This window comes from Asterias amurensis, chromosome 11 (assembly GCF_032118995.1).
Source record: "Asterias amurensis chromosome 11, ASM3211899v1".
Classification (NCBI taxonomy): Eukaryota; Metazoa; Echinodermata; class Asteroidea; order Forcipulatida; family Asteriidae; genus Asterias; species Asterias amurensis.
This window is the reverse complement of record NC_092658.1, coordinates 12,220,496-12,241,094: the sequence shown is the minus strand read 5'-3', so window position 1 is coordinate 12,241,094 and position 20,599 is coordinate 12,220,496. Positions and strand designations below refer to the sequence as shown.

At 38.1% G+C, this 20,599-nt stretch overlaps 3 protein-coding genes across 5 annotated transcripts; 1 reads left to right on the top strand and 2 right to left on the bottom strand.

The window, feature by feature from the left end:
- Positions 1 to 1,259: 1,259 nt before the first annotated feature.
- LOC139944508 (thioredoxin, mitochondrial-like) lies at positions 1,260 to 6,717 on the bottom strand. The gene is made up of 4 exons (XM_071941545.1): positions 6,616 to 6,717; positions 5,459 to 5,605; positions 4,753 to 4,869; positions 1,260 to 4,200 (listed from the first exon to the last, which is right to left on the bottom strand). Exons 2-4 carry the CDS (start codon positions 5,572 to 5,574, stop codon positions 3,963 to 3,965), a joined length of 471 nt encoding a protein of 156 aa, XP_071797646.1. The 5' UTR covers positions 5,575 to 5,605; positions 6,616 to 6,717; the 3' UTR covers positions 1,260 to 3,962.
- Positions 6,718 to 6,951: 234 nt separating this feature from the next.
- Positions 6,952 to 10,281, top strand: LOC139943711 (uncharacterized). Of its 2 annotated transcripts, none has more exons than XM_071940456.1 (3): positions 6,952 to 7,088; positions 8,010 to 8,999; positions 10,141 to 10,281. In XM_071940456.1, the coding sequence occupies exons 2-3, from the start codon at positions 8,030 to 8,032 to the stop codon at positions 10,221 to 10,223; spliced, it is 1,053 nt and encodes a 350-aa protein (XP_071796557.1). In that variant the 5' UTR covers positions 6,952 to 7,088; positions 8,010 to 8,029; the 3' UTR covers positions 10,224 to 10,281. The 2 variants fall into 2 exon arrangements, with proteins under 2 accessions (XP_071796557.1, XP_071796556.1); XM_071940455.1 differs by having other exon boundaries at positions 8,006 to 8,999.
- Positions 10,282 to 12,259: 1,978 nt separating this feature from the next.
- On the bottom strand, positions 12,260 to 20,573 carry LOC139943708 (ADP-ribosylhydrolase ARH1-like). Of its 2 annotated transcripts, none has more exons than XM_071940452.1 (10): positions 20,501 to 20,573; positions 20,131 to 20,376; positions 19,595 to 19,648; positions 18,975 to 19,073; positions 18,321 to 18,396; positions 16,819 to 17,006; positions 16,119 to 16,215; positions 14,748 to 14,921; positions 13,474 to 13,627; positions 12,260 to 12,393 (listed from the first exon to the last, which is right to left on the bottom strand). In XM_071940452.1, exons 2-10 carry the CDS (start codon positions 20,303 to 20,305, stop codon positions 12,325 to 12,327), a joined length of 1,086 nt encoding a protein of 361 aa, XP_071796553.1. In that variant the 5' UTR covers positions 20,306 to 20,376; positions 20,501 to 20,573; the 3' UTR covers positions 12,260 to 12,324. The 2 variants fall into 2 exon arrangements, with proteins under 2 accessions (XP_071796553.1, XP_071796554.1); XM_071940453.1 differs by having other exon boundaries at positions 20,131 to 20,292; positions 20,501 to 20,563.
- Between the last annotated feature and the right edge of the window lie 26 nt (positions 20,574 to 20,599).

Sequence of the window (20,599 nt, the reverse complement as noted above, 5' to 3'; positions counted from 1 at the left end):
CTTACTGATTACTCCATGGAAAAACAGTGACTAACAAAACAAAGCATATCTCATCTTGGCAAGTACAATTTTATCTCACAAACCAGTAGTACAAAAGAAGAAGTCTAATACGGAAATTATTTGACCATTCACATTATGAAAAGGCTGGTACCACAGCGCACACAACCATTCACAATCTATTTGAAGAAAGCGCACCAGCGGAACAGCCGCTCCCAAATTTGTACATTGTCACAATATTATTATAATTGACGGCAATATTAACCACCAAAACCACCCAAAATAACAATTCAATCTATAATAAAATAAGCACCAAATAAAGCACACATTTAAAGTGTATGAGAATATGTAAAAAATATAATTTAACATGAACGGATTGCACAGATTTTTGATGATTTTTAAAGAGTAATTCCAAGTATAGACTTCTACTTACGTGATGATAAAGAAGAAGGATTTCTGGGTAAAAATTACGTCACATGTAGACTAACGCCCCCAAGTGTTCACAAAACGTAACAGTAAATAAAGTGTCGTCTGCTAGCTGTTAATTCACTTGTTTTAAAACTTCAAAGGAATTGCTCTTTTAGATAGTCAGCTAGTTCTCTTTCATGGCAATTCCTGGGCTGCTGTTTGTTTTTTTGCTTATATTCATGTTTTTCGTAAGGACCGAATGGAAATAAGTCTGAGTTATTGGCTTTTTGGGGTTATCCTTGGATAATTTTGTGCAGTTTTTTTTTTGCGATCTTTTTTGGTTTATCTTATTTCATTGTTTTTCTCCTGTTGTGTATGTCTTTTTGACATGTTCTTGCTGTATTTGTTTCAATTAATCAATCAATCAAACAATCAGTCAAACAATCAATCAATCAATCAATCAATCAATCAATCAATCAATCAATCAGTCAATCAACCAATCAACTCTTGGTCAATTTTTTGTTTCTAAGTCTTCTCTGTTGATTGTGTATTGAATTTGTATTTTTTTTAAAAGCCTGAATTAGGGACAGACCTTGTGCATTGACATTTCCCAACTGCCATCTTAGGTAAAACAACGATGAAACAATCAAAACACACAGATTTGAACGCGTGGCGCACAGGTTTGGCCAATGAACAACCGCTTTTTTACTTTTGGGTGAGGGTGCCCCACTGATATGACAACATGTGAAAAAAAGGTCTATTCCAAACAGATTTTCAAAGGTGAACACTTAAAAAAGAAACCAAAAAACCAATCACACATTAAACAAAGGAATACAACAGTCTTTAAAATGTTGGATAATTTATTTCCAAAATAGCTGACTAATAACCATCATTAAGTGCTCTTATTCATTACATATAACTATTGAAATTCTTTTATAATTTGTGCACAGAAAAGATCATGATTAAAATTGAATGAAAACACACAATGTTGTACATAGACAATTCTATCGTTACTTTACGTTAGATTGAACACATCAGGCATAATATTGTGCTCTTTGAAAAAGGGAACATAACATTAAGTTATTCTTCAGAGAGGTTCCGTTCAGAATGGATGCATGTCAAATTTTATTCTGCAAACATAGAGTAATGTGTCAGTCAGGCCTTAGCCTTTTGTCCAGGCCTTCGTGGCGTAAACAAAGGAGCGACTTGAAGGGGAGACGACGTAGGCGAGTCGAGTGGCGATTTGCCACTTGCGAGCGTGGTCTACCATTCCAGTTACTTGGGATCGCAGCTCTCCAAGACACAAAGGCCTTGACAAAAGGCTAGCCATCACTAGGCCAAAGTACAGATTAATATTGGCATAGCTTTTGCAAGCAAGACAAATCCCATCTTTATGTTACATCAGAGAATTTGATTGATTAGTGCTTTTGTTTGTTTTTTCGGACTCACATGTTAAATGTGTGTAAAGTTTGAAAGTTTCCAGCACGCACGGAAAACAGTGTAGGGAAAACCAAGAATGGATTTTTTTTTTAATTACACAGGAGTCATGGAGACCATGGCCTCCGTGGACACTTGTTCTGTCCTATGTCCACCTATCAACAGTTTCCCATAGACTTTTCCAATGCGATCTTTGCAAAATAGAAATAGCCTTGCCCTCTCGAAGATGAAATTATAGACTTACAATGAGTGGAAAAACACCAACATAGAAACATTGGCCAGGGAAAACATAGATTAGTTGTAACGAGGAAAACATTGAAAGGGAAAAACTGACAGGGAAAACAAATTGACTGGAAATTTAACAACGACTGAGTGGAAAAGCACTAGGAACAACAATAAATAAAAAGAAGTATGAAAAGGGTTTTCCTCAAATACTTGTTTGAATTAAGTTACATACCTATATGGGTTAAAGTGAATAATATGGTTAACGTATCCCCATTGTTCCCAAATACCAAATAAGTTATTGTGTTAATTTCTGAAAACTACTAAATTTTCTTCTTGAGAGCCTGAGTATTGAGAGAGTTGCAACATGAAGGGATTAGTTTTAGTGTCCGAATTGGCGACTTTGGCTACAGCTACGGCTAGATCAGCGCGTCTGTCAGTGTTGAAGAATAGCAGACGCGCACGCCCTAGCCGTAGCTGTAGCCGAAGTCACCAAATCGGACACGGCCTAATGTACAGTCTAGTCTGGTACCCGGTATGCGCAAATTCATTTTTGGGCTGATTCTAATCTCAAGTTATTGCAACTCTCTCAAAACACGGCTCTGAACTGGTCCCATGCTTAATTCAAATCAAAGAAATTATATTTAACCAAATTAGAGGCCACCACTTTGCGAACATACTTCCACCACCTGACCCATGTTGTCTTTTTCTATTAACGTTAATTTTGGTTTTACCCTTGTTTTACCCCTTACACAGATAATAATAATAATAATAATAATGGAAATTTATATAGCGCCTATCCATGTAAACATGCTCCTGGGCGCTGAACAATTAATAGAAAACATATTGAAATCCATACAATTAAAACACCCATTAGAAAATACAGTAAACATATACATGCAGAAAACAATAAATGCAGAATTTGTGTTAGCACTGTATACTCTGTACTTTCCCAAGCTCTGTGAAAAACATCACAGGCTTTTCACTAGGTTGGGATTGGATTCTGCGACCTTTGCAATTCTACCAGTGTCTTACCAACTATATAAAATCTTTACGAAAATGAGTGCATCATAGGGTCTGTACACGTAATAACTGAAAATTAATCAAAAACCTACATGGTAAGAAGTACAGCAGCTTTAGGTTGTAAAATGCATTTTGAGAAACATTTCACTTTCAAGTACTGTGGTTATGGAAAAGATATCACTTTTTATTGTGCCAAAAACTTGAATATAAGATGATTTAATTCAACTGATTTTTCATTAATTTATTTATTTATTTTCCTGTACTAAATATTTTTGTAAGCGCTGTGATTTAGTTTTCTAAGTAGAGCGTATTTTAAATGCCGTTTATTATTATTATTATTATTATTATTACTATTATTATTATTATTATTATTATTATTATTATTATTATTATTATTATTATTATTATTATTATTATTATTATTATTATTATTATTATTATTATTATTATTATTATTATTATTATTATTATTATTATTATTATTATATTCTTCCTGCGTTGACATATTCACCCTGGATTTTCAGTGAAATCTTAAAAACATGACGATTGCAAATTTTATTGTATACAACTAAATTTATATAGGATTAAAACAATCAAACGGTTAAAAAAAAAAAAAAAGGTATACCCTATACAATGCCTTTAATGAAAGCCTGGAACAGGCAGGCCATGGAGGCCATGGCTTGTTTTGCCCCTGGAGTTGGCCTTGGTGCTCCTTCAAAAGTTTCCCATTGAGTTTTTTTCAAGGAAGTGCCCTTTGCAAGATGAAAAAGGCCTTGTCCTTTCAAAGATGAAATTCCAGGCCTATAATGTGATGACAGGCAAAGACGTTTTTGTATTCAGTCTGGATTATACTAACTATTCACTAACTAATCATGTTATAATGTCAATCGATCAACAAAACTTTCTATTTTGTCCTTCTCCATCAGGCCGATAAACTCGCCAGCGACCTTGCCCTCTTTAAACATAATAACCTTAGGGATAGAGCTAACGTCATACTCCATGGCTAGGTCTCCGTGCTCATCAACGTCTATTTTAGCCAGCTGAACCCGCCCTGGTCTCTCTGATATAACCTCTTGAAGACGAGGGGCAAGTGCATGGCATGGTTTGCACCAACTGGAAAGAGAGCAGAAGCAGGGAAAAAAGAAAATGTTTTTAAAGGCAGTGGACACTATTGGTAATAATTGTTAGCATAAAATCTTAGCACAAAACATTGTGAGAAACGGCTCACTCTGAAGTAAGATAGTTTTTGAGAAAGAGGTAATTTCTCACCCAAATAATTAAAGAATTCACACCTATTATGCATCTGAAAGCACAGAAAATTGTGCAACAAGAGTGTTTTTTCTTTCTTATTTCTCTTGCAAACTAGACGACGAATTGAGCCTAAATTTTTTCATAGGTTTGTTACTTTAATATGTTGGGATACACCAAGTGTGAATACTGGAAGATGTAAGTTTAGTTTTCTCCTGGATGAGAGGCCGATTTCACAAAGCACTAAGATTCATCTCCAGATGAGTTGTCAGTGTAGAATACATCATTATTTCAAAAATAGTAGGATCACTAACAGTTGATTCTAAAACACTAAGGAAATGTAATGTTCAACCTACTGATCAATACAAAGATAGATTTTTGTCTTCCCCATACTCATCTAGTGAGTTTTCCGCTTACCTTGCATGGAAGTCAACCATGATTGGAACTGGGCTTTTTAAAACCCTCTCATTGAAATCGTCTTTATCCTGGACGTTGAACTCTTCATATGAGGGTGGTTCTGCAGTTGATAACTTTCTAGGAAGAAAATACAATTTCTAGATAGTGACGCACAGACTCAAAATCAAATTTAACATCCAGTCCGTATTTCAAATAATAATTTACCACATCCTCCATTTTCCTCAATGTGTACTGAGCCAATCAAATCATGACGTCATTAGCCTTCCAGGCTGTGGGCGGAGTGAGGATGCAAACATTTTTATGGTTGTTTTTTTGTATCCACTCAGCCCACATTAAGCTGGTTTAAACCACTGACGCCCGTTAAAAAAGCACCTTAAATTTGTTATCGATAAGCTTTTAAAAGACAAAATATGTCCCGACATGTGGCCAAGGATTGGATTGGCATTGGCAACCCAAGTGGGCCTACCCTTTACCAGGCGTGGCTTTTAGCCTTCGGCAAGCTTGACTTCAGGCCTGAAGCCTTTTTATTACGCAGATCAAAGCACACAAATTTGTGCAATATAAGGGGTTTTTTTCTTTCATTATTCTCTTGTAACTTGAGCGATTGAGTAAAAGTTGTTATTTTATACATATGTTGGGATACACTAAGTGACAATACTGGTCTCAAATTACCAAAGGTGTCCTTTGCTTTTAATTAAACCTTTACCTGCTTTGTTCTGATACAGCACTATTCAAGATCCGAGTGGCAGCGGGTGTACCTCTAGTCTGGTACTGCCTTAGCGATGATAGAGAAGTTAGGAGTACTTTCAGACGAAGAGCCATCGTTGCAGTTGCTCTTATCAGTTATGTAATGCTGCAAGACACGAAAACACAACAGGTTAATGTTGTTAAATTTGCTTTGGGGATAAAGAATATCAAAAATATCACAAGCATACTTGGGTGGGATTCGAAACCCACAACCTTTTGCAATTCTAGAGTGAGTGTAACCACTGCAAAAATATAGGATTAGAACTGCCTCTTGCTATGGCATGGGGCTACTTCTAGAAACTATAAGGCTACCCTGTGAGCCTTATAGGGGTCTAATATTTTAGGCCTCCTTAATGCTATACTTTTTTCAAATCAGCATTGATAGGTGAAAGTTTTACGACCGTCAGCCGGCAATAACTAAAGTTTCTTTTGTACTACACTACCAAAACTTTCCCCACATACTCATATACATTCATAATGCTTTTTCCTTTTTGTTGAGTGAAATATAAAAACATCGTCAAATCGCTGATTTGAAAAACGTATAGCATTAAGGAGGCCTAAAATATTAGACCCCTATAAGGCTCACAGGGGAGCCTTATAGTTTCTAGAAGTAGCATGGGGCAATCTCAGTGGTCACTTGTGTAGCTAGTAGGTAAGACCTTCCTCCATGGTAAGACACGGCTCTATAAAGTATAATTGAAAATAAAAGGTCGTGGGTTTGAATCCCACGCGAGTAATATGCCTGTGATGTTTGAACTTCGGTAATTGCCGAGTACATAATGCTCATATAGCATAAAGGTACATAAAGTCTAAAAATGCATCAACAAATCCCTCTTACGAAAGTGTTTTAACAAAATATTAACCCTTTATTCACTCATTCACTGTGGCCAAGTCAGAAGTGCAGTTTTATCAACAGAGGGCGCTATATCAATATGGTGGTGGTGTGTGTGAGTGAGTTTTAGAAATTCATCTGGAAAACCATCAAGCAAGGATGGGAAAACCACATGAAATAGACTGCCGTGATTCCAATTCAAATTTCATTCCTTCATTCCTTCTTAATATGAGGCACAAGTTGTGTACAGTCATTTTGCGTTCATTTTAGATTATTAACCTTACCCTCCTATTGAAGAGTCTTGTCACCGTGTCGTGGATTCTTTTTGATGGGCAAACGCGTGCAATAAATGGTTGGCCGATCACCTGCACACCCCAATACAAATACATACGATAAAGAATCACAGCTAAACAGAACCATACTGTTTTTTCTTATGCACACTGTGATAAAACACTGTATTAAATAATAAAAACCATCTTAATTGACTTTTTGAAACTATGTAATATTGAATGCAATAATATTTGTTTTGAAATAAATTAATTAAATATTTATTTAATACAAAAATATGATCGAAACTAATTGAAAGAGGATGGGAATTCCCTTAGCAACACCTTAGCAACAGGCACACTGGGAGGAAATCCCCATCGTGTGTACGTTGACGTGTATTCGCGAGAAAAACACAGGACATGAATCCGGTGACATGTCACGAACGAAGATTTTGGTCAAAAATTTAACGAGAAATAATTAAAGAAGAACGGTAAGGTTTATTAAAAATGAGATTACGGCGGCATGCGTGGCACATCATAGGAAACAATTAATCCATCACTATTTGTTTTTCAAATTCAACTTGCACTTTTCTTGAATCTTGCTTGCTTGCTGTTGTTTTTGTTGATGATTTTATTTTTACTTGTTTGTTTGGTTGGTAAATTAAATTGATCATATTGTTTTTGGTTCGTTCAGTCATTCTTTCACTTTCTCAGCTGCAAATGACAAATGCACATCTTAAAAAGTAGGATTTTAAACTTTGCATGGTGGGACTGGGATTGGGAGTGCAAAGAAGTGTGAATGAAACATTGTTTGAATGGATAGTTCTTTTATTAGGGTGCGTTCGTTTAGCTTCCCTGGGTCGACCCCGGTGTGACGTTTTTTTTTCCCAGGACGAACGTGTGCAGATAATTACCCACGTTCGTCCTGGAAAAAAAAAACAACCACACACCGGGGTCGACCCAGGGAAGCTAAACGAACGCACCCATAGAATAAGGTCATGAAGGTAGAACTTGGATTTTTGGAATCGGTGGTATGATAATGATAATGATGATGAGTATATTTAACAAATCAACAATTCGACTATTTATTTATTTGCGCAATTCTCCTGAAGATGATCAGGGCATATACTGATCGAAAAAGTTGAGTTGTCGCAACCCTTTTACTGATCCTTGCTAACTAGTTACACCTAAGGAGTAATAGTTGCTATATTAAACATAACCCTCCTCCCGACGACAGTCGAGAGGCCGGAGTTGGCTGTCGGGAGGAGGGTTACATTATCGCAACTAGGAGCAATAATGCTTTGTGTTGCTGTTAAATATAATATTAAAAAAGTCATTAAATACACAATGTCATTATCCTGTTTTTTTTTTATATAAATACATGTATAATATTCTATGTTTATTTTAGACAGAAGCAACTTGATCAAAGAATATGGCAGCGTCAGTGATGGATCTGAGATCTAAGCGTACCAAAGCAGTTCCCCCTCGCAGCCTCTTTGGAACAATTGTCGAGATCAAAGATGAACAGGCCCTTGCTGAAACCGGACAGGCCGAAGCCTTGCCAACGCCAGCAAAACCAGACAAATTGGCGTCTTACAGGGATCCTAAGGCGGACACAATTATCAAAGCCAATGAAGTAGAACTACAAAAACAGGCTCACAAAGTCAAACATGCTAGTGGGAATCTAGAAGAGATGCGCCACTATGCCATCCACTTCAATCCAGATCCAGACACGATCAAACCTCAAATTCCAGTCGGAGCTCTCACATTCAGTCCAAAGAGGAACTATAGCCCCTATCAGAATGACGTCAAACACAACCCACGAGATATTGCGCTCGGGGAGCAGTTCAATAGGCTTGGCTTAGACCAAAGAATGGACTACAATTACGAGAGATTTCGCCAACCGGCAAAGAACTCCAAGTACCAGCATGCTGGGAATGCTCTTGGTAAAGGTGGCATGTTTTCCTACAAAGGAAAAAAATACGCAACTGTCCAGGGTAGAGGTTCGAAATCAAGATCTGGTACTGGCCTTGCCCCAGTTGAGTTCCCAAACAAAGTGAAATCTGATGACATTTTCTACATCCCCGCAAATATCAGGCACACTCACGGGCAGGACTTATGTAACACTTTACTGAAAAACCCAGAAGAGTTCCGCCAATCCATGGAAGCGAAAGAGCCGGCCAGACGCAGAATGGTTGTGAAGTCATCACCATCTGACCATATTGCATTGACCTCAGAGCCTTTATACGATGCACTCGGCAATGCTCTTAGACAAGATATCTTCAATGGTGTGGCCCACAGTCATATCAAAAGCTTAAATACAAGCTCCTACACTGACGAAGTGGCATCTAAGTCAACTGAAAGTTACCCTCCAAAGTTTGGTGTGCAAAGAAATGCAGATAGTAAGTACAGGGTATAGTGTTGAATATGATCTGAAATTTTGTATGATGGGCTTATAATTAGGTGAGGTTTGCGGTGAACACCATGTGAAAATCTCTTTTGAGTTGTATTGGTTCTAAAAGGAACCTGTGACAACTCAACGTTTCAATCAGTATGCTCTGATAGTCTTCAGGAGATAGCTGGACTCTGTTGTTAGATGTCCAGCGAAGACGATCAGAGCATACTGATCGAAACGTTGAGTGGTTAACCACCAGTTCCTTTCCGAACCAACATTACTCAAGAGATTTTCACACATGTCACTGTGTTACTGAAAACCTCATCTAATTATTGTATTGAAGTGTCAGGGAAGACTTTGGATGAATACGGAAACACCCGACAACCCATAGGGCCTATCTCACTGAAATGTTGAGCTGAGGTGGTGGCTGACTAGTTGTCTTTTGGTCACCCTAATGTATCTGCTATTTGTACTATGAGTGAGTAACTTTTATAACTTATTTCAAATCCCTGCTAAGACATAGACTTACCTCCCACTTTGAAGCAAACCTTCAAACTAGAATATCAGTGCCCAATTTCATAAACTTAAAACTGTTTTAAGCTGAAAATACGTTCTAGCAGGTTTCTTTGCTTAGCAAAAATATAGTGAGACACCAGTTGCAGCGAAGGGAACCTTTGGGATTTTGTCTGGGCCCAATTTCATTAAACTTGTAAGTCCAAAAAACTTGTTTCAGTTTAGTACTGCTTAGCAGATTCAGATAACCAGCCGAAATTACATGTTTGCATAGTTGTGGCTGGTGCTCGACTCAATTTTTGCTTAGCAAAGAAAAATTACGTCAAGCAGTATTTTCTAGTTAACAGCTTTACGATATTGGGCCATGGTAACCAGTTTCTGTTATTTTTAAGCAATATTTTGCCGTGTTTGGCAGGTTTTTATGCTTCAGGCAGTCTGAAATTTGGCCCAGGGAACGATTTCACAAAGAATTAGGACTAGTCCTAGGAGAACTCAAGGTTACTCCTACATGTGGACTGTAAGTTAGGACGAGTAACTCGTCCTTACTCTAGATAAGACTAGAATCTATTGCAATCTACAGCCAAATTTATTTACATGTATACTTTATTAAGACCATTTTAAATTTGTTTTTCCAGGTAAATGGAATGAGGATAATGTTCTGAGACAGCGCATGAAGAAACAGTGGGACAACATGCTGCAAGGTGGGAAGAAGGACTAAAGATTGTTCTTGAAGAAAGCCAATGTACAGCATACTGGCCTGGAATTTCATCTATGAGAGGGCAAGGCCATTTTCATTTTGCAAAGGGCACTTGAATTATAAAATCTTACAGTCTATTGAAACTTTATAAAGTGGGACCAGTGGCCAATAGATAGGGCAACAGAGACCATGCCTGATACTTTACGGAGGCATCCATGCCCCCTACCCTGGTCATTGCCTTGGTGCCCTAGGAATGCTCCAGTAGAACTTAGAGTTACAACTTTAAAGGGTGCCCTTTACCGAGGAGTAAATGCCTAGGTGCCCTTGTCCTTTCAAAACAAAGCATACAGGCCTGAGAGTCCTAATTCTGTGTAATTCCAGGCCTGTCATATTAAAGTAACAATCAGTACCACCAGGGATATATAAATATTTATCAATGGCAGAGCTGCTACACTCTCCCTGATTCTGCAGAAAGTTCCCTGCAATAAACGAAGCGCCCCATGTTCTGATGATCACATTTGAAAGTCTTCCTGATTATTGAAAATTTTCCCCATTATGTTGAACATATTTTCTAAGTATCTCCCTATTTGTTGGAAAAAATCTCCTTGACTGTTGATTGCAAGATGTAAATGTTGACAGCTCTGTCAACATGATCGCCAGACCTGGGGGCCTTTCTCAAACCGCGGCTTGGGCTCAGGCTTATTAGGATCCGCATACTCAGTGGAAATGCAGCTTAATTGGCCTTTAACCTGCATTTTATGAGCAGCGCGTATTGCAGGCAGTGATTCGAAAGTATACCCTGCCTTTTACTTGGGTTTGTTAGTAAGAGCACAGATCAAATAAATCACATTCAACAATAATGTAAAATAATCTTGTACAAAAAATTGTTTTTAATTCAAAGCAATTTTATAACTGGCTCATCATGTATAGAAAATGTTTCTAAAATATATGTAAATAGGGTATTATTTTATATTAAAATCAATATCAACAATTTGTAATCTCTACTCTACAACGTACTTAATAACCATAATAAACGGTTACTTAAAAAGATTGTTTGTACTATACTACAAAATCTACATGTCTTTATTTCACTTATTAAACCTTAAATCCAGAGCCCAATAATTATCAACTGCTATGCAAACAAAAGCAGGATACCAGTCACAGATTATACATGTGACATACTATTTTGGCTGGTAATCCTATTCTGGTAAGCAAATTTTTGTTGTGCTTACCTCCTTTTTGTGTTTATGAAGCTCTGTGAAATGGCCCAGAAACCCAAGCTTTTTCATCAGAAAGTGCTAGGCACAACAAGAATTTGTGTTGCGTTTTTTCAACTCTCCAATTCAACCAAAAACAAGGTGAGAAGCTGAGTTGCATCTTTTCGGCATCATTCAAATTATTTTAATCTCAACACGATTCTTAGAAAATTATTGCACATTTTATCTTTCACTTCACAGTTGTCATTGTTGATAATTTCAGAAAGTCCTACATGTGGTGTATTGGTAACTACTCAAAATAATTATTGGCAGAAAAACTTGTTAACAAGCACAAGAGAGCTGTTGACAGTATGACACATTGTGAAAAAACAGCTCCACCTGAAGTAACGTAGTTTTTGAGAAAGACGTAATATCTCATTCAAATAATAAAAGACTTCAGGCCTGAAGTCTTTGTTAGGCATCTAAAGAAAGATTGTGCAACAAGAGTGTTTTTTTCTGTTATTACTCTCTTGCAACCTCAGTGACCAATTGAGCCAAAATGTTCACAGTTGTCATTTTATGAATTTTTGGGATACACTAAGTAAGAAAACTGGTCTTTGACAATGGACCCCTTCCATGAAATATGCTAATAACATTCACGCATGCGTACAGACCCTGTTGGTTGGCAAACGCCATAGAGTTGTGCACCAGCAGATGCGCAATCGCGTCTGCGTCACGCACCTATTAGCCATGTACAAAACAGTGCGATACTCCCTCATTTTGCCAACCAAAACGTTAGTGCGTGCGCGGCGCTATGTGCAATTTACATATTTCATGGGAAGGGTCTATTACCAGAGGTTTCCTGTCCCTTCGAGGAAAATCCTTGGAATAAGACAGGGGACCATTCTACAGTCCGACCCATACTGCTACTCAGGGTGGCTGAGCTTGTATAGTTCCTGCCCCACTGTCTCCAACCTGGCCCTATACTCCAATTTCTAAAAAAAAAAACAGAAATGGGAAACAAAAATAGTTAGTGGCCTGTTATTTCGACCCTAACAGAGTCTTTCTCAAAGGCTTAAAGGCAGTGGACACTATGGTAATTACTCAAAATAATTTTTAGAATAAAACCTATACTTGGGAAATAAGTTATAGGGAGACGTTGATAGTATAAAACATCGTGAGAAACAGCTCCCTCTAAATTGATGTAGTTTTTGAGAAAGAAGTAATTTTCCTCAAATTTGATTTTGAGACCTCAAGTTTAGAATTTGAGGTCTCGAAATCAAGCATAAGAAAGCACACAACTTTGTGTGACAAGGATGTTTTTTCTTTCATTATTGTTTGCAACTTTGATGACCAATTGAGCTAAAATTTTCACAGGTTTGTTATTTCATGCATATGATGAGATACAGTGAGAAAACTGGTCTTTGACAATTACCAAAAGTGTCCACTGTCTTTAATGACAACACAAAATACACAGGTGGGGACAACAGCACACTGGTGTAATGGCAGTCAAGGACCAGTTTCATTAAAGTGGTTAAAGCAGAAATAACTGCTCGGCAAATTTCTTTGCTAAGCCAAAATGAATGGGGCACCAGTTGTAACAATGAAACCCTTATGGAATTTCAGTTGGTTACCAGCAAGAGATTGAGAGAGGCAAAAAGCTCTATGGATGAACAATGAAGAGGGTGACAAAGGGGGTATATTAAATATTATTCCATAAAATGCTTTACTTTTTGAGAAAACATTAAAACAATTATCAATTCTCGACATCGAGAATTACGAATTATATTAAACACATGTCATGACATGGCGAAACGTGCGGAAACAAGGGTGGGTTTTCCCGTTATTTTCTCCCGACTCTGATGACCGATTGAGCCTAAATTTTCACAGGTTTGTTATTTTATATATAAGTTGTGATACACGAAGTGTGAGCCTTTGGATAATACTGTTTACCGAAAGTGTCCAATGGCTTTAAGCAAAAATAAGGAGAACAGTCCCAGTTTCTACATTTGATATTTTATTTTATTTAGCAAGTGAACTTGTTCTGGCAAGCATAATTGTTAGCATGTCCCCACCTTGTAATGCTTGAGAGGGACATCCTTCATCCCATAAAGAGCTCCCCACCAACATGCCCCTATGGCACCGGTAGAATCGTTATCCCCACCATGTAGAATGCCACGTAGGCAGAACTCTGTCCAAGAGTCACCAGCTCCCAGCAGTGCATCATAGCTGTGTAACAATCAGAAGGATCAACTGACTGGGGCCCCCATTTCATAGAGCTGCTTAAGCAGCAAATATTGCTTGATACATTTCTGCTAAGCAGAATTGAAGCAGGATACCATTCACACATTGTTCAATTGTTCATGGCTGGTAACCTTATCACGACATGTCTGATAAGCATAGTTTGGTAGTGCTTAGCTGATTTTTGTGCTTAAGCAGCTCTCTATGAAATTGGGTCCTGTTGGCTTTAACAGAAGCTAAGGACCAAAGGATAATAGCACAACAAGTAGGAAGGTAGGAAATTGGCCAGGACTTTTCTTTTGCTTAGTGGATCGATGGGACTTCTCACTTAATAAACTTAACTGCCACAGAGTGAGTTGTAATTAATAATAATAAAAATATCTTTTTATTTCGCACATTTTACAATAGCGATATCAATGCCCTTTACACTAGTCATTGGGCCAATTCCTTTAATCTTGCTCAGCTCCCTGGCCGGGGAGTATACAACCTGGGCAACCGTAGCGCTCCAAAGGCTTTTTCATACACAATATCAACCTCTACCCTTGAAGGTACCAATTTATGTCCCAGCAGAGAAGCTATTTTAGTAAAGCATCTTGCTCAACCTGGCGACTGATCTGTAACTCATGACACACACAGGTTAACCAGAATCCAAGTTAATAATTATATTTTGTTTGCGGTATCACCATGTGTGTATCTACTTGGCAGGTAGAGTTTGTTCTTAGAGAACTGTCTTTCCTTAATCTACTACCGCGAAGTAGATTTATCAGATGTTCGGGAGAAATCTCAGTTCTGAAAAGAAGTGTCCTGCTTTTTAACTACTACCTGGGCCGAAGGTATAGAAAACTGGCGAGACTACTACTTTAGCTTATGGATCGTAATTAACTACACTACCGCTGAGTCAGTTCTTGAATTGGTCTCAACATTTCGACTAGCTTGCTCTAGTCATCGTCAGGAGACTGAAGAGATAAGAGAGAAGTGGGCCTGTTTATATCAAACTCTACCTGGCAAGTAGATACACACATGGTGTTACCGCAAACCAAATACATATTGATACCTCACCATGCAATGCCTCAAATCCTATACAAGTTGAAAAAGTTTTCATACTCACGCAATCATCGGGGCATCATGGCCGCTTGCACCACCCCAGCCGGAGAAGCTAACCGACTTGTAAAACTCATCCCTCTCTTTGATGCCGTACACTTCAGGGAACTTGGGGCCACTTGTTCCGTCAGAGATGCCGCGTAGATCCAAGTAGCTTTTCCATTTTTCTTCAAAGTAATTCCTAGAGAGAAAGTAAAATGTGGTTTTTTTATACAAAATTTGAAACAACTCTACCTGAGTGACCTACAAAAATTATCATCTACAGACAATGAAAATAACAAGAACAATCTGTAAAACTAGAAGTTGTCAATGATCTTTTTAAAAAGGAATTGGTTTAAATGAAACCAAGGATGCCTCATAAGTGAACTTAATAAGGGAATCAATGTGTGGTGAAGAGGTTTTCAACTAGTGGTTTAATCCCAACGAGGCCTGGTTCTTGATAAATTATAAAGAACCAGGCCTTGGCGGGTTTAAACCACTAGTTGAAAACCGATTTCGGTCAAAAACATCACTTTTTGGTCAAAAAGTAAAATAAATGCAAAAATTATAATTGTTAATGATTTCTTTCAACACAACACCCCTCCAGCTATGAATGGTAAAGCCCTCCGCTGCCCTCGGGTAAACAACTTCTTAAAACGGGAATGCTGTGCGCGTCGCGCATATTGCGTGATGTGGCACAACTGTTTCAGCCGTTGCTCTCGACCAATAGGAATGAAGAAACTGTCTTATAAGAACAGGTGCAAGGTCGTGTCACGCCCAAGAATTAACACTTTTTACCGGTCATAAACAAAGGTTTATACACACCCACGTGACGTGCTCTCCACCAATAGGAATAGCGAAATTGTCTGAGGTATTTATGAATCAATAATCACTGTAGCTCACAAACCTGAGGCAACTTGTGAACAAGGGTGCTTGCTATGTGAACCAGAAACAGAGATGTTAACCCAAAATTTGCTCTAGGTTCTTTTACATGCACTACCAATCATAGTGCTTGAACCCACACTCTGCTGATCAGAAACACCAGGGCCCAATTTTATAGAGCTACTTTGAGCAGAAAATATTTTGTCACAGGACTCGGGAATGTACTGAGTAAACAGTGCTAACACACATCAGTGTATGGGTAAAAACCAAAATTAATATTCTACCCAGATGCAAATTTAACATCTATTACAGAAAATATTACTTAATAGTTATTTGAAATTGTTAAGTAATAAGCGGGATAGCAGTCACAAATTGGCAGTTAATTAGCTGGTAAACCTTGTTCTGGTGAAATTGGGCCCAGAGGTTAAGTTCGATGTTCTTAACCACTCCGCCATGGCATGCCACCAATGTCTCAATAAAGAAGAAATTAAAAAGGAAATTTTGAGCAACAACTCACCACTTGGACTCATTTTGTTCCACATCTCTACCAACGGACTTGATGTATTCCATGACTTTAGGCAGTGTACTCATCAGTGCTGCTCCCCACTGATAGACTGTTTCAACAACAGACAAGTAATTTATGTAGATGGAAACAGTCAATAACATCCTACATGGGTTGTGGCTATCAATGTTGTAGCCACAGTTGGCGGTGCTGGGTGAGCCTCGCCAGAACTCGTAGTTTTTGCCCAGCACTCTGAGCAAAAATACATTGTGCCGCCCATCACAGATTTGTCCCCAGATTAATTTTAAAAACAATTCTGAGACACAGCTATTATGACAATATAAGGAGTATCAAATGTCACAGAGAAAGAACACAGTCAAAAGAATTGATAGTATAACACATTGTGAGAAACGTTACCCTCCAAATAAGATTTTTGAGAAAGAGGTAATTTCTCACTAAAATATCTAAATCTGAGAAAGACTTTAGGCCTGAAGCCTTTCTCAGGTATCTGGAAGCACACAAGTTTGTGTAACAAGGGTGTTTTTTCTTACAACTTCATTGACCAATTGCGCCCAAATTCTCAGACTGTTCTTGTATGCAAATGTTGGGATACACCAAGTGAGAATAACAGTCTTTGACAATTACCCAACAGGTCCAGTGCATTTAAATATAGTTCCATTGCTCCAATAACACAAGGAGGTACAACTTGACATACCTGGTTTGCCTTGCACAGCAAAAGCAGTGAAAAGAGCACTCGCTAAGCTCCCAAGGAATCCGGTTGGATGGTTATGTGTCATCCGACCACTCTCTACACTCACAGCTATAAGGTCTTCTAGTTGCTCTGGTCTGTTATATCTCAGACCTATACACATGGCTCGCATTGCGGCCCCACATCCACCTCCTCTGTATCAGAAATTTCAAAGAATCTTTAAAATTTACCGTCAGTTTCCCTTGTGGTTACTTGATATGCATTTTTTTGCCCAGCATATTCAAAACAATATGATTCTATTGCAACCTAGTGACACAAAAGCCTCCCCCTTGCAAAAACTCCTATGCTGGCTATACTTTATTGAGCAAGTACGTGTGCACACATTTAGTCAACTACTGACTGCGCAATGAAACACTGAATGTGCGCAATGAAACACTCACTCGACAGACTCACTTGGAAGCCTAGTCAAGCGCATTTCACAATAACCGTATCAATGTGCTTTACATTAGTGCCCTGGTCATAGGGCCAGTAACATCCCTTCTTAAATGTTTCTCAGCACCCTTTGGAGTATACAGCCCTGAGCTGCCTGTAAGGCGCTTGTGGCTTTTCATACACAATATCAACCTCTACCCTCGCAGGTACCCATTTATACCCCTGGGTGACACTGGTTCCTCTCTATGATTTACACTTGTTAGAATGGAACAGGCTATCGGGACCAGCAAAGAAACCATGGTCATGAGGCTGGATCAAAATGGTCGACCACAGCAGTTAACCGATGATCCACTAGTAGTCTGGGTTTGAGTCAAGATAGTCAACTTTAAGTTAACCATGGTGCACACTTGAACTTGCTCTTGATACTGGTGGCATTGGCAGTACTCCAAAGCCTTGAAGCTGTTGTCAAAAAGAAGCAATTCATTCAATGTTCTTTTTTGTCCAACGGACGTTGGCACTGCTACTATACCAGGTAAATAAGAACCACAATTACAAGAGACCAACCCAAGACTGACTCCGCGGTAGTACAGTTAATTACGATCCTATAAGCTAAAGTAGTAGTCCCAGCCTATTTCTATACCATCCGCCCAGGTAATAGTTGATGGTTCACACACCATTATGACTTCAAGCTTGCTTCCCATAAAAGAAGCTGTTAGCCATGTTCTAACTGTCTGCCTTCTAAATTAAAATGACAGGTGCGTGGTAGAAGGAAATGAAAATTACTTGAGAAAGCAAAATTGTGTTGAAAGACAACTGAGTGTGATATTTTAATTGGTTTTTCTGACATTCATTAGTCACCATAGGAAGGTTAACTTCTGCATTGGAATGAGGACACATGTCGTCTCCACAACAAAAATGTAACAGTAGTGCTACATTTGTTTTGTCGGGAGCCATTTAAGTAAGCCCTTCTTCCAGGCACACAACTGAATATTTTTGAAACCTCTGACTACTGTCAACCTCTCTTGCTTGTTCTCAAACTGAGCAAAGTTTTAAACTCTAAACTTTTAAACACATACCTATTGTTAAATGGAATGATGTATCCCTTCGGAGACATTGGCATTAATTGATAGAGTGCATTCATTGTTGTTGCACCTACATGGTGTGAAGAAAACAAAAAACAGGACATCAAGTGTTTGTAAAACATGCATATGTATTCAGTTCAGTTTTAATCTTATGTTATGAGATTATACAAACTAACCTGTGAACATTTCATTTCAAAAGGTGGTAGCTATTTTTAGATACCGCTGGCTGAAAATCTGAAGTGATTATGTCCACAATAATTTATTGCTGTGCTAAGTGTAATAAGATAAAAATAAATATAAGCAAGGAACCTTGCTATGGCAATATAATTACTCTCATGCACAGAGCATATAAGAAAGTGTTCAGGTATAATGAACAAGCATCAAGCATTAATCCCCCAGCCCTACCCCCCCCCCCCCCCAAAAAAAAATATATATATATATAAAAAAAAAATAATAATAAGTTCGAAGAATTTTTTATTTTTTTACAGTTTGTGTTTTAAGAAGCTTGTTAAACGAATGCGACCCAAATCGAACAAAGTAACAGACAACCGTATCCAAATAACTGAGGACCCTTGTTACTGGTGCTCATGTGAAAGGGCCTTTTGCACACAATCAATCTATGAAGAGTAAGCAATAAGCATACATTACCTGGGGCCCTTCCTTTCATGTCTTCGGTGCCTCCTTTTTTGTAGTGAAAAGCGATCTCTGCAAATAGGCCATCACCAACTGGTTTATTGGTTGCTAGAGCTATAATGGGAGAAAAGACAGATCAAGGTTTAAGGTTTAAAGTTCATTCGTTTTCCAGTCAGCATCAAAAAGACAAAAAGGCATCAATAGTAGGCCCTAAGTCATTATGAAATGCAAAGTACATGTTTCAAAACGTAGGTTGGTAAGAACTATGCAAACAAATGTGACACTGCAGAAGGATCGTATATGAAGCAAAGCTAATATAGAAAATGGTCCCTTTTAGGCGTTACGACATTATGCAGAGATTTAAAAGGTTTGGCTACTATTTGGATGACACAAAACACATACTTCCGGCACAGATTCACACTCAACTTTCATGGTTTAATTAAACTTTACAGATAATGATCATGGCAAAAATCTTGGGAACCCTCAAAATATTACTTGCTTGGGTGCTATAGTTTTTGAGAAATTAGCAAACAAAATAAATTTTCATCTCAGTGAGATGACAATTATTTTAGCAAAATGAGGAAAACAATACAAACATTTTGTTTATGTAGGCTAAACATCAAAATATTTAATACCTTCTGCTGTGGCTAGATGTAAAACTGTATCATCGCTGACTTGCCAGTCAGGCACTAAAACAAAAGAGAAGAAGGAAGTTATATTTGTGGAGACGATAGCAGAACCAACCTCATAGTTCTACTAGTAGTAGTACTACTCTTGAACCATGTCATAAATAATGTAAACAAAACAGCCTAAACATTGGTAGGCTTGCCAGCTACAATGATTTAACAAGCTTAATTTTTTGTTATGAAAAAAAGAAAGAAAAAAAAGAGAGAGATGGGCAGGGTTTACTCTACTCCTAGAATTATGCGGTTTCGTTCCGCTATCGCCTCACGGGAGGCCAAAATCGGACCGAAACGGCATAGTTCTAGGAGTAGGTTTACTCCAGTCCTGAGATGAGGTTCGTTCTGCTATCGCCTCCACGTGGAGACGATAGTGGAACGAAACATCATTCATAGTTATTTTTCTAGGAGGTAGGTAGGGCTGTGGTAATCACCACCACACAAACTTAGCAATCCGATACTTTTGTTATGATCATCAAAACTAAACTTACGCTTTATTTTAAGAGCTTTAAGCCCACCGAGTTTCCTCAACTCGAGGTGGATGTCTTGGCCGACGAAGTTGAATTCCCAGTCGCCACTCTTGTATCCCATAGCATCCCCTACTCCGCTAAGAACCATTGCTGCCTGGTAGCGAGAAAGCATCTTGCTCAATGCTGGCATAAACATTAATAAATAAATTCTTTAGTAGTGCAGTGTGTCATCGGCAAAATCAGATCAGAGTTCCTGTCCGGACCCCACTAAAAATAAACAGACAGATGGATGAATCAAAAGATGGCGCTATCACTATCAGTATATACTTATCAGACAATAGTTAATGTTTACTTCAATTTAATACTTTCGTTCTATTCTGTATTACTTTACCTTTAGATTGTTAAGAAATAAACGAGTTGACCTGCTGAGCTGTAGCTGTTTTTCATAGTTCAGTGATTATTTTTTGTTTACTTTTTTTTAACACTTGAG